This window comes from Erythrolamprus reginae, chromosome 5 (assembly GCF_031021105.1).
Source record: "Erythrolamprus reginae isolate rEryReg1 chromosome 5, rEryReg1.hap1, whole genome shotgun sequence".
NCBI lineage: Eukaryota > Metazoa > Chordata > Lepidosauria > Squamata > Dipsadidae > Erythrolamprus > Erythrolamprus reginae.
In genome coordinates, this window is record NC_091954.1 from 76803933 (window position 1) to 76819319 (window position 15387).

The 15387-nt window shown below is 41.7% G+C and overlaps 1 protein-coding gene across 1 annotated transcript in view; it reads right to left on the reverse strand.

Moving 5' to 3' along the window:
• The window catches only part of SNED1 (sushi, nidogen and EGF like domains 1), a 106619-nt gene that overhangs the window by 22707 nt on the left and 68525 nt on the right, over positions 1-15387 (reverse strand). Inside the window, exons 18-21 of the mRNA XM_070753233.1 lie at positions 13416-13529; positions 10392-10505; positions 1743-1856; positions 1205-1318 (exon numbers count right to left, since the gene is read on the reverse strand). Of these exons, the coding sequence (XP_070609334.1) occupies positions 1205-1318; positions 1743-1856; positions 10392-10505; positions 13416-13529 (456 nt within the window). The remainder of the gene's footprint in view (positions 1-1204; positions 1319-1742; positions 1857-10391; positions 10506-13415; positions 13530-15387) is intronic.

Below are 15387 nucleotides of genomic sequence, written 5' to 3' on the forward strand. Positions count from 1 at the left end.
CTCCCCAGCGCTTTGCTCAGGGAGACAGAAACGGCGAAGGGGCGGGGGGAGAGAGAACGGGAGGCTCACGATTCCTTAAAGGGGCAGCGCTGGCAACTTTTCTTTTTAGCACTGGGGAGAAGCAGAAGGACCCTTGCCTTTCTCCCCAGTGCTTTGCTCAGGGAGACAGAAACGGCGAAGGGGCGGGGGGGGGAGAGAGAACGGGAGGCTCACGATTCCTTAAAGGGGCAGCGCTGGCAACTTTTCTTTTTAGCACTGGGGAGAAGCAGAAGGACCCTTGCCTCCCTCCCCAGCGCTTTGCTCAGGGAGACAGAAACGGCGAAGGGGCGGGGGGAGAGAGAACGGGAGGCTCACGATTCCTTAAAGGGGCAGCGCTGGCAACTTTTCTTTTTAGCATTGGGGAGAAGCAGAAGGACCCTTGCCTCCCTCCCCAGCGCTTTGCTCAAGGAGACAGAAACGGCGAAGGGGCGGGGGGGGGAGAGAGAGAACGGGAGGCTCACGATTCTTTAAAGGGGCAGCGCTGGCAACTTTTCTTTTTAGCGCTGGGGAACAGCAGAAGGACCCTTGCCTCCCTCCCCAGCGCTTTGCTCAAGGAGACAGAAACGGCGAAGGGGCGGGTGGGAGAGAGAGAACGGGAGGCTCACGATTACTTAAAGCGGCAGCGCTGGCAATTTTTCTTTTTAGCGCTGGGGAGAAGCAGAAGGACCCTTGCCTCCCTCCCCAGTGCTTTGCTCAGGGAGACAGGGACGGCAAAGGGGTGGGGGTGGGGGCGGAGTGCCATTTTGCGATCTCCGGTGGGTTCGTAAGGTGAAAAAAGTTCGTAAAAAGAGGCAATTTTTTTCTGAACCTTGGGTTCGTATCTCGAAGTGTTCGTATCATGAGGGGTTCGTATCATAAGGTACTACTGTACCTGGAACGAAAACTGGAAAACAAAAGTCAAATAGTGGAATTCAGCTACTTCAGAAGAACCAACAAAAACATCACGAGAAGATGTTTTTGCAATTACAGTATTGATTCTAAAACCAGTGACACTTTCGTAACAAAATTCCATCCAACAATTGCAATTGTCGAGATGAAATTGGGAAGGAGGTTTTGTTCATCCCCAATGAAGAAAAAATGAGAAGGAGAATGAATTCAATCCATACAATTACTATTTTCGAAGACGAGCATGACTAATGTAGATGCAGCTTTTCAGTTTGATTACCTTTTTCACAATTCCTGCCAGTATAGCCCACTTTGCAGGTGCAGATGTGGGATTCATTGGTTGGTAGACAGTAGCCTCTATTTCCACATGGATTGAAGAAACAGGGATCACTAACTAGGACAGAAAGACCAAGCAATTCATTGAGAACCAAAGTTTATACAGATGAAAGTGAAAATGTTTGTAAGGCAACACCGAACTTCATTAAAATGAATACAGTATATATAGTCCATTTATCTATCTATCTATCTATCTATCTATCTATCTATCTATCTATCTATCTATCTATCTATCTATCTATCTATCTATCTTCTGTCTGTCTGTCTGTCTGTCTGTCTGTCTGTCTGTCTGTCTGTCTGTCTGTCTGTCTATCTATCTATCTATCTATCTATCTATCTATCTATCTATCTATCTATCTGATTGATTGATTTCTATGCCGCCCTTCTCCTGAGACTTGGGGTGGCTCACAACTTTACTGTCTTGGAAAGTTAATAAGTATCTTTGAGTTTGCTAAATGTCCTTGCATTTCATGTTACCTTACCTGACTCACAGTGATAGCCAAAGAATCCCTCTGGACAGACACACAGGTAAGAACCACTGTGACTTTCACAACTTCCTCGATTCCGACATGGATTTGATTTACAGGCATCCACTTCTGGGGAGCATAAATACACTCACTCAGATATCTGTAGGAGGTGTCACATGGAATTAAGAAGATGACTCTGCTTCTGGTGGATAGCCCTTTACAAAGATGTCTACTGTAATGTAATTTACACTCAGTATCCCATAATGACAAAGTGAAACAGAATTTTAGAAATGTCTGTAAATTTATTAAAAAGAAAAAAATCCCTGAAATATCACATTGGTGTAATTACTCAGATCTTTCATTCAGTACTTTGTTGAAGCATCTTTGGCAGCAATTACAGCCTGGAGTCTTTTGGGGTATGACACGACAAGCTTTGTACACCTGGATTGGGGGATTTTCTACCATTCTTCCTTGCAAATATTATTATTATTTTATTATTTATTAGATTTGTATGCCTCCCCTCTCCGAAGACTTGGGGCGGCTCACAAAAGTAATACAAAAACAATATAACAGTGAAACAAATCTAATATTAAAATAAAACATATCTAAAACCCCAACAATTTAAAAACCATACAACACATACATACCAAACATAAAATATAAAAGCCTGGGGGAGGATGTCTCAGTTCCCCCATGCCTGGCGATAAAGGTGGGTCTTAAGTAATTTGCGAAAGACAAGGAGGGTGGGGGCTGTTCTAATCTCTGGGGGGAGTTGATTGCAGAGGGCCGGGGCCGCCACAGAGAAGGCTCTTCCCCTGGGGCCCACCAAACGACATTGTTTGGTCGACGGGACCCGGAGGAGGCCAACTCTGTGGGACCTTATCGGCCGCTGGGATTCGTGAGGTAGAAGGCGGTTCCGTCAAGTTCAGTCAGGCTGGATAGTGACTATGGGTGAACAGCCATTTTCAGGTCTTTCCTGAAAGGTTCAGTAGCGTTCAAGTCAGGGCTATGGCTGGGCACTCTAGGACATTCACAGAGTTCTCCTTAAACCACTCCTGTGTTGTCTTGATTGTGTGCTTAGGGTCATTGTCATGTTGGAAAGTGAACCTTCAGCCTAGTCTGAGGTCCTTAATGCTGTGCAACATCTTTTCATTGAGGATAGCCCTGTACTTTGCTCCAGTCAGCTTTCCCTCAACCCCGACCAGTCTCTGCTGCTGAAAAACACCCCCACAGCATGATGCTGCCACCACCATGCTTCAGTGTTGGGATGGTATCGGGCAGGTGATGAGCGGTGCCTGGTTTCCTCCAGACATGTAGGGTTTCCTCAAGCTCTACATGGCATTGGACCAGAGTACCTCCGGAACCATCTTCTACCGCACGAATCCCAGCGGCCAATAAGGTCCCACAGAGTTGGCCTTCTCCGGGTCCCATCGACCAAACAATGTCGTTTGGTGTGTCACGCTGGAAATTGCCAGCCCCCATGACATTGAGAAACATCCAGTAGTTAGAGAGTTAATTCTGTCTAGTAAGGTAGCTCCTCCTGTGTGATGTAACCTGTTTGCTCACATCCTGTCCCTTCTTGGAGAAGAAGGGCGGTCCTTATTCAGAGGACATTATTCTTTTCATACATCCTAGCCAGAGGATGTGCTTTTCTATGTCTCTTCAGACATTTATTGTTTTTATACTTTTCTAATAAAAAGTAACTAGTTCATTCGAACATGCTTGTCTGTACTTCAATATCCATCACCTCTGGAAGCTCCCGGCTCACTCCTCACGGGCTGAGCGCCTTGTCTAAGGTAAGGGGGTCTTCTAATCCCGACATGGTAGCCGAGGACGGTTATTATTGAAGTAATAGACCCCGCTTACACCCCGTAAGCTTCCTAGGAATTTTTCCCTGATGCCAGCGAAAAAGAAACGTAATCCTCTCACGCAGTCATACGTTGATTCTCTCACGAGTGACCAGTTGGCCCAACTCAAGGAGACAATTCGTGTAACCGATTGTAAAAGGAATCCAACCATGTCTCTACAAGGTGAGAAGGAACTTCTTCTAGCTGACCCCTGCACTCAACAAACCGTAAGTGAATCTTACTTGATTGATGATGTAGAAACCAGGGAAAAGGATTGTAAATCTACCCAGGGTGAGCCCTCCGGCAGTCTTTCCATTAATCCTAGCGAAGATGAGGAGGAGGAGACGTTAACTCTGTTCCCCTCACAATCATCCGGGACCCACGTTAAGGCTCAAACCAAGACAAGGCACCTAGATGATTTTAGCTCTCTCACTTCTGCTAAAATAAAAGGAACTTCCTTAAATCTGCAGAAAATTGAAGAGCTCATTGAGAAGGATGAGAAGGAGATAAATTCTTTAGAATCAGTCTGTCTCCGTTTTGAAAACCTTCCTACAATGAAAACTATAGAGCAGCAAGAAATCTATTTCAGTTACTTAAAAAAGGCTAATGAAGTCAGGACTGAATTACGATCTCTGAAAAAACTTCAGCTTAAACTTCTTGCAGAAAAAATGGAGTTTATGTCCCTGAGAGGCAGTTCACGTGCTCATTCTCCACAGGGAGAGATAGAAGGAATCCATTCCTCCCACTCACCCCAAGATACGCATGGGCACATCGTAAATCCTCCTGTGGTCACACATTTTTTCCCATCACGCTCTCACATAGAACACATTCCTTTTGAACAAGGGAGGGCTACCCAGCTCGAAGATAAAAAAATGGTCCATTTGCAGTTTGAAGCCGTTGCAAGCCGAGAAGGGGGGCTTTCCCCCACTGCTGCAAGTTACGCAACAGCGGCCACTAGTGGATGGAACGTCCGAAAGGAAAAACCATTGCCAGAAGCCAGACAGGGACTTTCCCAGGCAGACATGGCTGCTGAAATGCAAAGAAAAGATCCATTTATTCCAGGTACTTCTGTTTCATCGCAGATACCTCCAGTTTTTATTCCGCAGATGCCTGCACAACTTCCCCAGATGGTACAGCCACAAGGTTTGTCAGGAGGGGTAGGGGCTCAACCCCAACCACTCCAAGCGGTCCAGCTGACTGCATCAACAAGACAGACCATCACCTCCTCTGTTCTGAAAGGGGGCGAACTTGCACCTCACCTTTCTAAAATCCTTACAATGCATAAAGATTTAGAAGAAAGAGGATACCGCTATGATGATAATCAAGTAAATGCGGCTATTATAACTTCTCTTGGTCCTGAATGGAAGGAAGTTATTTACAAGTTCAGCATACTCCCAATGGCCCAGAAATCTACTCAGAGACTCTGTAACATGCTAACTGAAGAAGCAGAGTTGCTGAACACTGGCCTTAGACCTATGTCAGCAGCATTTAAATCTAACTTGGCCAAGGGCGGTCAGCAGAAAACAAGTACTCCAAAGTACTCACGCCAGAAACCTTTTAAGAAGGATGACACCCGCATTTCTCCTGATGTGCAAAGTGTGAAGTCTGGCGAGACTGATCATCCACCTTATCCAACCCAGCCTAAAGGCGCACACAAGAAAGGATCCAGAGGAAAGAGTTCTGGAGCTGCAAAGTCAACTCCCAAAGACTCCAAAGATGAGAAACCTACTTATGTTGGTACCATCCACCTCAGCATTGTTCCTGACAAGAGTCCACTCTACGACATTCGTGAGTTATGGACCCTAGACAGTGGAGCAGCGGCACACATCGCGTACCGGAAGGAATCCTTCAGTGAGCTACACCCGACAGATGTCAAAGAAGTGTATGGAGTTGGTGGTCTACGTTCCAAGGTGGAAGGAAAAGGAAAAGTCTTCGTCAAAGAACTGGACTCCCTTATCTCAAATGTTTTCTACGTTCCAACTGCCAAGAACAACATCCTTAGTGGATATTGCCTGAGAGAAGAATTGAAGGTTGTAATAAACTTTGAACTTGTTGACACCAACATTTTCAAGGATGGCAAACTTCTTGCTACTGCCATCCCCATCAAAGGTGTCTTTTATTTGCAACCCAAACCTGCCAGCAAAGGTAGTGTAAGTATAAGCGTTCCAAAGGGCGATTGCACAGGTCCAGAGAGAAACCCTGGTGCCACCGCTAGTTCAAAGGTTCCTAAAACCAATGAAACCCCTGAGGTTCCTAATGCTGTTAAAAATGTTAAACATATGTTAACAAACAAATCTTTTCATTCCAGGTGCATTCACAGATGGCATCGTCGCTTGGGGCATGCTTCTTACCCCGTCTTAGCAAAGATGTCTGAATATGTTGATGGTTTCACAATTGATGGGGCTTGCAAGGTTTACCTAGATTGTAAAATTTGTAATTCCGCAAAATCCCGTCATTCCCCAGTTCCAAAAATTGCTGTCCGGCTCTGTACACGCATCTTTGAATTGGTCCATACCGACGTTGTCGGTCCATTTCGGCCTACTGTTGGTAAACGTAAGTACTTCTTAACTGTAGTTGACAGTTACTCACGATTTGGCTATGTTTTTCTTTTAAAACAAAAATCAGAGGCGTTTGAGGCTTTTAAAGGCTTTGCTGCAGATATACTTACCCAACACGACGTCTGGATCGAGTGGATTCAAAGTGATCGTGGAGGCGAACTTATGTCACAAGAGTTCCAAGGATGGATGGCCAGGAATGGGATCCTCAGGCAGACCTCATCATCAGGAGCGCAGCAGCACAACGATGCATGCGAACACAGAAGCGCGATCCTGCAGACAATGTTTCGTTGTCTCATTGAGGATGCAAACGTGGACTTTTCATACTGGGGCGAAGCATTAAGGTATGCTAATTACATTGTTAACAGAACATGGAGTAGCGTCATTCAAGACACTCCTTATTACTTGCTCCATGGCAAGAAACCTGACATTCAAAACATTTACATTTTTGGTTGTTATGCCACTGTTAACATTCCAGTTGAACAGAGAAGAAAAGGAGGTCCTGTGTCAGAAAGAATGAGATTCATCGGCTTTGATGAAGTCTCCAAGTACCACAAATTTGCTGACTCTCATCACAGAGTTTACATTTCTAATTCAGCCAAATTTGAGGAAGACACAAATTGGTCCAGTATACATAGTAATGATACTTCAGTTTATTTCCCTAAGGAAAGTGTCCAGAGTCCTGATACCGAAGGATCTGTGCCAGATATTCCTGATGTTCCAGATGTTGAACAGCCTTCGACAGTTGCCGAGGAAACCCCTGGTGATGAACTTGAAGGCGGAGATGATGATGAAGGATGGACCAGCGTTCCCAGACGTTCCAAGAGAACTACCAAAGGAACTCCTCCAAAGAGATTTGCACAGCAAGTATCTGACTCTCCTTATCTTTTCATGTGTAACAATCTTACACTTCCACCTGATCATTTTCACCAGATCAAACTTTTGCCTGACTCTGAACAAGAAAAATGGCATGAGGCTATGGAACACGAACTGGACTGTTTAAAGAAACTTAATGTGTTCCAGAAGGTGGAGCCTCCTAACAAGAAGAAAGTCATTGGCACACGCTGGGTGTATAAAGTCAAACAAAAGCCTAATGAAGAAAAGCTGTACAAAGCTAGACTTGTAGCTCAAGGATTTTCTCAAGTTTATCCCGAAGACTACACAGATACATACTCACCCACAGTCAGAAATGAAAGTGTCAAGATTGCCCTAATCACTGCTATTGCTTTGGGTTTACAAGTTTTCCAGTTTGATGTAGAGACTGCCTATTTGAACGCTGATCTGAATGAAGAGATCTACGTCAAGGGTGCTCCTGGATTCCAGAACCGAGAAGGAGAGGTTTGGTTTCTGAGCAAGTCTTTATACGGCCTCAAACAGAGCGCCCTCTGCTGGTACAAATTATTATCCCAAAAGCTAAATTCAATGGGCTTTATTAAGTCCGAATCTGATGGATGCGTGTTCACAAAAGGGCAAGGTAAGACTTATGAAATTGTTCTTGTTTATGTTGATGATATTGTTTATGTAGGTCTCAATGAAAGCACTAGTCAAACTTTTGCTAAGGGCCTTGAGAAACATTTCACTTTGAAAAGCCTAGGGCATATCAATGATTATCTAGGTGTTCAGTTTGAGAAAACTGAGAAGGGGTTCTCTCTTTCACAAGAAAGTAAGGTTGACCAGCTTTTGCAAAATTGTAATATGTCTGATGCGCATACTTGTCGTTCTCCTATGCAAACTGACTTTTACAGGTTAACCCGAGATGAGTATCCTGATTTTGAGAACAAAACATTGTACCGGTCAGTGATTGGATCGCTATTGTACATCAGCAGCTGGACGAGACCTGACATTTCACTGAGTGTGAATCTACTGTCCAGATACGTTGGAAAGGCTACCACGTTTCATTGGTCTTGCATAAAGAAGCTGCTCAAATACATGAAGCTCACGAAAGGCAAGAAGCTGTACCTTGAGCCAGATCATGTTGGGTACCCTGAAGTGATTTGTTATGCTGATGCTGACTGGGCAAGTGACACAGAAACACGAAAAAGTACTTCTGGTTATATCATGTTTTTAAATGGTTGTCCTTTCTTTTGGAAAGTTAGGCAGCAGAAGTTTATTTCTTGCTCTTCAACTGAATCTGAATATGCATGTGTTTCTGATTGCTGTAATGCATTAATGTCTCTTTTTCCTCTCATTGATAGTATTTGGAAAGGTCCTATGACACCAATTGTTATTATGGAGGATAATATTTCAGTTGCATTCATTGCTGAAGCTGAATTTGTTGGAGCTCGTTCACGGCACATTCACATCCGGTATCAAAATATCCGAGAGAAGGTGAAAGATGGTTTCGTGAAATTTCAGTATGTGGCTACTACTGAGCAGATCGCTGACTTGCTGAACAAGCCATTGCCAGCTGATCAACATGAATACCTCACCAACAAATTGTGCCTTAAGTGAATTGATGTCTTGATGTCCTGATGTCCCTCTTGTCTCTGATGACTGACAAAGAAGGGGTGTCACGCTGGAAATTGCCAGCCCCCATGACATTGAGAAACATCCAGTAGTTAGAGAGTTAATTCTGTCTAGTAAGGTAGCTCCTCCTGTGTGATGTAACCTGTTTGCTCACATCCTGTCCCTTCTTGGAGAAGAAGGGCGGTCCTTATTCAGAGGACATTATTCTTTTCATACATCCTAGCCAGAGGATGTGCTTTTCTATGTCTCTTCAGACATTTATTGTTTTTATACTTTTCTAATAAAAAGTAACTAGTTCATTCGAACATGCTTGTCTGTACTTCAATATCCATCACCTCTGGAAGCTCCCGGCTCACTCCTCACGGGCTGAGCGCCTTGTCTAAGGTAAGGGGGTCTTCTAATCCCGACATGGTGGGCCCCAGGGGAAGAGCCTTCTCTGTGGCGGCCTCAGCCCTCTGGAATCAACTCCCCCCGGAGATTAGAACGGCCCCCACCCTCCTTGTCTTTCGCAAGTTACTCAAGACCCACCTATATCGCAAGGCATGGGGGAACTAAGACATCTCTCCCAGGCTTTTTATATTTCATGTTTGGTGTGTATGTGCTGTATGGTTTTTAATTATTGGGGTTTTTATATATTTTTATTATTAGATTTGTCCCATTGTTATACTGTTTTTATTACTGTTGTGAGCTGCCCCGAGTCTTCGGAGAGGGGCGGCATACAAATCTAAATAATATTAATATTAATAATGATGATGATGATGTTTAGAATTGAGGCCAAATAGCTCAATCTTGCTTTTATCAGACCAGAGAATTATATTCCTGCAAAGGATCTGAAAACTTGCAGCAGTTTTTCAGTTTTTTCTTTTTAATAAATTTACAGACATTTCTAAAATTCTGTGTTCCCTTTGCCATTATGGGATCCTGAGTGTAGATTAATGAGGGGTGAAAAAGCAGGTTTCAACAACTGTAGAATCAGGATTCAGCAGAACAAAATTGACAAAAGTGAAGAGGATCTGAATACTTTCTGAATGCACTATATACTTTCTCTTTAATAAGTATGAAATTGGTGGAGGAAACTCACATCAGATAATGATGCTGTTATTTCTATGAAAATCTAAGGGAAAATACTTATGGGACCCAGGTGACTGCAATTTCAGATTTGTTTTTTAGCAACCTTTTCAGAGGCTTCACTTTCATTAAGGAATACACTTGAGTGACTATCTGAAATGACAATCTAACTGTAATGAAGATGTACAAAAAGGGGAGATGTACAAAAAGTCTAAAAATAATAGGAATACATCACAGCTGGCTCAACCTACCTAATCAATGCAGATTTATCTCCATCCTCAGTCAGATGAATAGATGACTACCTTATGCTATCTAAAATCTCTATCAGAATGTATAAAATCTGTAAATCTCTAAATAGCATTTTCTAAGAATTAGAGCAGCGATATTTCCTAATTTATACTGCTGTGCACAGACCAGCTGCAAGGTTTATACAACCTGTAACAGATTATACAATCTAGAAGCAGTTACAAGGCTTATTCCACCTGCAGACACCCTGCCTTCCAAGGTGAGAAGGAATAATTTCTTTAAAAAGCTATGGTTTATACTGCAAGAGTTGAATTAACATTTATATTGAATAAATCAAATTTATGAGACAGATCAAACAACACATAGATGTTTATCTCCCATTGTTAGTAAGAAGTAATATTGAAAGTTCCAAGAACTTTCTTAGAATCCATCCGTCCGTCTGTCCGTCCATCCATCCATCCATCCATCCATTCATTATTTACCCATTTCACACTGTGTTCCAACAAAGCCTTCAGAACAATGACAGAGAAATGATCCTGGCTGGTCTTTGCAGACTCCACCATTTTTGCATGGACTAGATTGACATTCATTAATTTCTGTAGGTGTGAAATAAAAATTAAAAATTAATTGAATTATTCAACCCAACAGTAATGATGTGCTAATAAACCAGCATCATTGAACATCCTTGGAATAATTTTTCATGAAGTTTAAAGTTATTTGTCTTACCTGCCATTTCAATTAAACCTTGCCTGTTTTACTTTTGCAAAGTTGCAAAATAACTTTCATACTTGATAGCCACAGCAGTTCCTCAAAGTTTTAGAACTGCAATGAATTGTCACTGAAAACTACATAGTGCAAAAATTAACGAGATCTAACAATTATTTGTGCAAGCAAAGGGACAGCAGAACAATATGAAGATCAATATATGCAGCAAATTATGCATTATAATGAGTACTACACTGTAGCGAATAAGGGAGGTGGCCTTGACAGAGGTATGGAAGATCCTTGCCAGGACAATGAAGGATAAAAAGCCCAGAAGAGGCAGAAAACATTTTGAAGTGGCTCAGGCAGATATCTTTGGTGTAGTTGAGGATATGCTATAGGATAATATACACTTCTAAGAGTACAGCCATGCTTAATTGCAATTTTGCACTAGCAAATAATTGTAACAACAGAGTTCCTAGGACACTCTAAAAAACAAAAGCACAGGGTGTAATTTATGACTGGAAGAATGAATCACTCATATGGCTTGTCCTTGTGTGCCAGTACCTAGAGTACAACTAAGCCTTTCCTTGACAATATGAACCCCCTACTTTGCATCAAAATGTCCTTCTCATATTCCCAATCAATGAATGACACAGCCTTAAGTTGCTATAAACTATACTAGTATGCAAGTATCGTGTTTCCCTTTTAATGTTTAATGGGGTTGATTTTAGAGTGTTCTAGATCCCTTCCTTCTGGTAACTAGTCAGTCTTCATACAGACATTTTTCTCCTAACATTTGCTCTTCTCCATAAGCTCTGTGATTCTTGATTTCATTTCATATCTCATATTTTCCAGTTACATTTGACATTAAATTCTCCCAAGATTTCCATCAAAGTAGAGGAGAGAGGATCAGATCTTTACACTTTCATTCCAGAAAGAAGGGACATATTACCGCTAATTTACTTTAAGAATATCCTGAAGTGTATCAGTACCATAAGATACAATAGCCATATTTTTTGTGATTACAGCCACAATTGTAACCTGGAGTCTGAAAGCTTTGAACGCTGTGTTTATATGTGGGTATCAGCAACCTTGAAACAGTATGTAGTCAGTGTTCCCTCTAATTTTTTGGGGGGGTGGGCGGAAAAGTATAGTGTCTGAGCGGCAGTCCCTTCGGGACTGGGTGGCACTCTTTCCTTCTCACTCTTTCCCTCTCGGCATCTGGGCAGGTTTGAAAAACTCTGAGTTGATGATGATTTTTAAGTGAGCCATTGCTCAGTGCTCAGCTTAGAGGGAACTATGTATGTAGTCCTCAATTAGCTAAGATAATTGGGATTGGAATTGCTGTCACTAAGCAATGTGGTTGTAAAACACAATATGTGACTACAAAGCTGAACAGTGGCAATTCTGGCAGTCCCTGAACATTCAGTAAACCGAATGGCAATTTACTGAGGCTTACTGGTTTACTGAGTCAGCAAATTACTCCCAACAATTTGGGTTCTCATTTTACCAACATCGGAAGGATGGAAGGCTGAGTCAACCTTGAGTCGGTGAGACTCGAACTGGTAAACTGCGGGCAGTGAACAATCAGTGGAATTAGCCTGCAATATTGCATTCTAATCACTGCACCACCTGTGACTTGGAATTCTGGGTACTGTAGTTTGATACATCTGGTAGATAATGACTGAAAATACTAGTTGCCAAACAAATATATCTACTACATTCAGTGGCTTCTAGGTTCCAAAATAGGTTTGCAGTTTCACAGTCCTTCTGGACTTTGGTTCAAAAGCCAGTGGAAATTGTGCTAGAAGGGTCAAGCTTCAGTTGGTGCACTCAATGCAGCCTTACCTAGAGCAGAATGACCTGACTACAGCACCTCATATTCTTAGATGACTGCAATGCATTTTGTATAGGGTTGCCTTTAAAAACACTCAGAAACAGCAACTGGACCAAAATGTAGTTGCCTGTTGTGTTGACTCATACTCAATGTTGAGAACATATAACTCCACTATTGTCAAGTCTTGTACCAATTATTGGTTGGTTTCTGAGTATACTTTAAAAATGCTGGTGTCGACAAGAAAACTAAAGCCAATAAATGCTTATTTTCAGTTATTTTGGATTGGTCTCCTATAAAAGATCAGACTGGCTCCTTCCCTGACGAATTTAGACAGATATGAATGTTTGAGCTTTTAGAAGAATGTTTCCGTTCAGTGTGTCATGAAATCATATTCTATTCATTTTGTTCTTTTTGTTATTGTGATTGTTGTGGATGGTTGTGGGTTATGATTTTAAATGTAGATTTTAAAATGTTTACTGGGAATTGCACTGTAGATGTTTTGATTACTTTTTGCTTGGAAAATGCCAGGAGCCCTTTGATCGCAGTGGGATGTGATAGATAAAAATTGCCTTAAAACCTCATGCAAATTATTATTGTATTGTATTGAATATTATTCATTCCTTTGTTTATTTTATTTACCTATCCAACTGAGTCCAATGACAATGGGTAGTTACCAAGTGAGTCTTGCCCATTCTTTCATAAAGTTTTGTCAATTTCCTACAACATAATGTTTTAGGAAAACTTTCAGGTATGTCTATCTTATAAGGGCTGCAAAAAGTGGAAGTGCGCTAGATGCTAGGAAAGTGTTGGGATTTTATGAACCTCTTTGTCATATCCTAGTGGTCATTTTGACTTTGTGTCACCCCATATGTAGTAGCCCTGATGATCCAATGAGAAATGCACTTCACTAATAAACAGTGATGTTAAACAATTTCCTAGCAAAGATATTTCCATGTTCTCTTACCTGACTCACAGTTGTTTCCTGTATAGCCAGTTTTACACAAGCAAAGGTAATGGGCAATTTGATCTTTGCACAACCCCCCATTTAGGCAGGGTTGAGATCTGCACTCATCGATTTCTGTAAAAGAAGGTAAAAGAAACAGGCATCACCTATCTGCAATGGAAAATCTCATGTCTAGAAACATCTGGAAAGAGACTAATGCATTCTTGCTTCTTAAATTATAAGTATATAGATACAGGGTATCATAAACCCATGTTACACCAACACTCTGCAGTCTGCATTGGTTGCCGATCAGTTTCTGATCACAATTCAAAGTGTTGGTTATGACCTATAAAGCCCTTCATGGCATTGGACCAGAATATCTCCAGGACTGCCTTCTGCAGCACGAATCCTAGCGACCGGTTAGGCCCCACAGAGTTGGCCTTCTCCGGGTCCCGTTAACTAAACAATATCGTTTGGTGGGACCCAGGGGAAGAGCCTTCTCTGTGGCAGCCCCGACCCTCTGGACCCCCGGAGATTAGAACTGCCCCCACCCTCCTTGCCTTTCATAAACTTCTTAAGACCCACCTCTGCATAGGGGAACTGAGACATCTCCCCCGGGCCTATACAGTTTATACATGGTATGTTTGTGTATATGTTTGCTTTTAGTGTTTTTTAAATTATTAGATTTGTTTTTACATTGTCTTTATTATTGCTGTGAGCTGCCCCGAGTCTACAGAGAGGGGCGGCATACAAATCTAATAAATAAGTAAGTAAGTAAGTAAGTAAGTAAGTAAGTAAGTAAGTAAGTAAGTAAGTAAGTAAATAAATAAACAAAGAAATAAACAAAGAAATAAACAAACAAACAAATAAGTTTGAATGTAAAAAAATTGTGCATTTTAAAAATAATTATCTCTCCCAATCATCAGGATTCAGGGTTGCACAATATTGGTTTGAAAGAGAGGTAACTAAACAGACAAAAAGGAGAAAACAATTGCAATATCTGTTGTTCTCCCCAAAACACATTTCATATGGGTGAGAAGAGCCATATTGGATACAAAAATTTATAGATTCAAACCAGGGGTGGGTTCTGATTACCTCATTGCCAGTTCGCTTCCTCTCATGCCGGATGTGCACACGTGTGTTGTATGTCGTATGGGCGCATACACAATGCTAAAAACCCAGCTTCTCTGCATGCACAGAAGCCAAAAACAGCTTCTGCATGTGCACAGAAGTGAAAAACAGGATGGTGGCGCCCATGGCGAGAGCCAGAGCCATCAGGGGCGTGTCCAGCCGACCATCGTTGCTGGTTCAGCAAATGGGGGGGGGATTCTTGCTACTGGTTCTACAGAATTGGTCTGAACCGGCAGGAACCCATCTCTGATTCAAACCCCAACAACCCGAAGTGGAACTAAGAGATCCATCCAAAACCCCAGAGAACTGTTACAACTCAATGTAAGTAATTGTAAAAAGTTACAAATGGACCTTATACCTGTATACATAATGTCACTGTAAAAACAGCTATCAATTAATTAATTAAAACAGCAATTAATTAATTAATTAATTAATGTTTTTACAGTGACATTAATTAATTAATTAATTAATTAATTAATTTGACTTATATGCCACCCACTCCCAATATAATAGCATTCTCATATATGAACTCTCCAGATGTACTAGACTTCAGTTCTCCCTAGCCGGATTAATTATTAGTCCAGTGAATCTGAAGTGTATTAAATTAGGGTAGTCAGAAGCAGACTGGTCTCCAAAGATTTTTTTTAAAAGCATAATTGAAGATATATAGAAATCAAAGAGAGGATTAATTTCATCCAATCATTATTCCAAGGTTAATATGTTTGATTGTTACAGAATAATACTGAAAAATAAAAGTCAAAAGAGAAATGGTTGTTGAAATCGACAGAAAAATAGTGGGCTCACTTTCTCTCTCTCTCTCTCATATACACACACATACGCACACACACGTATATAGTGAATC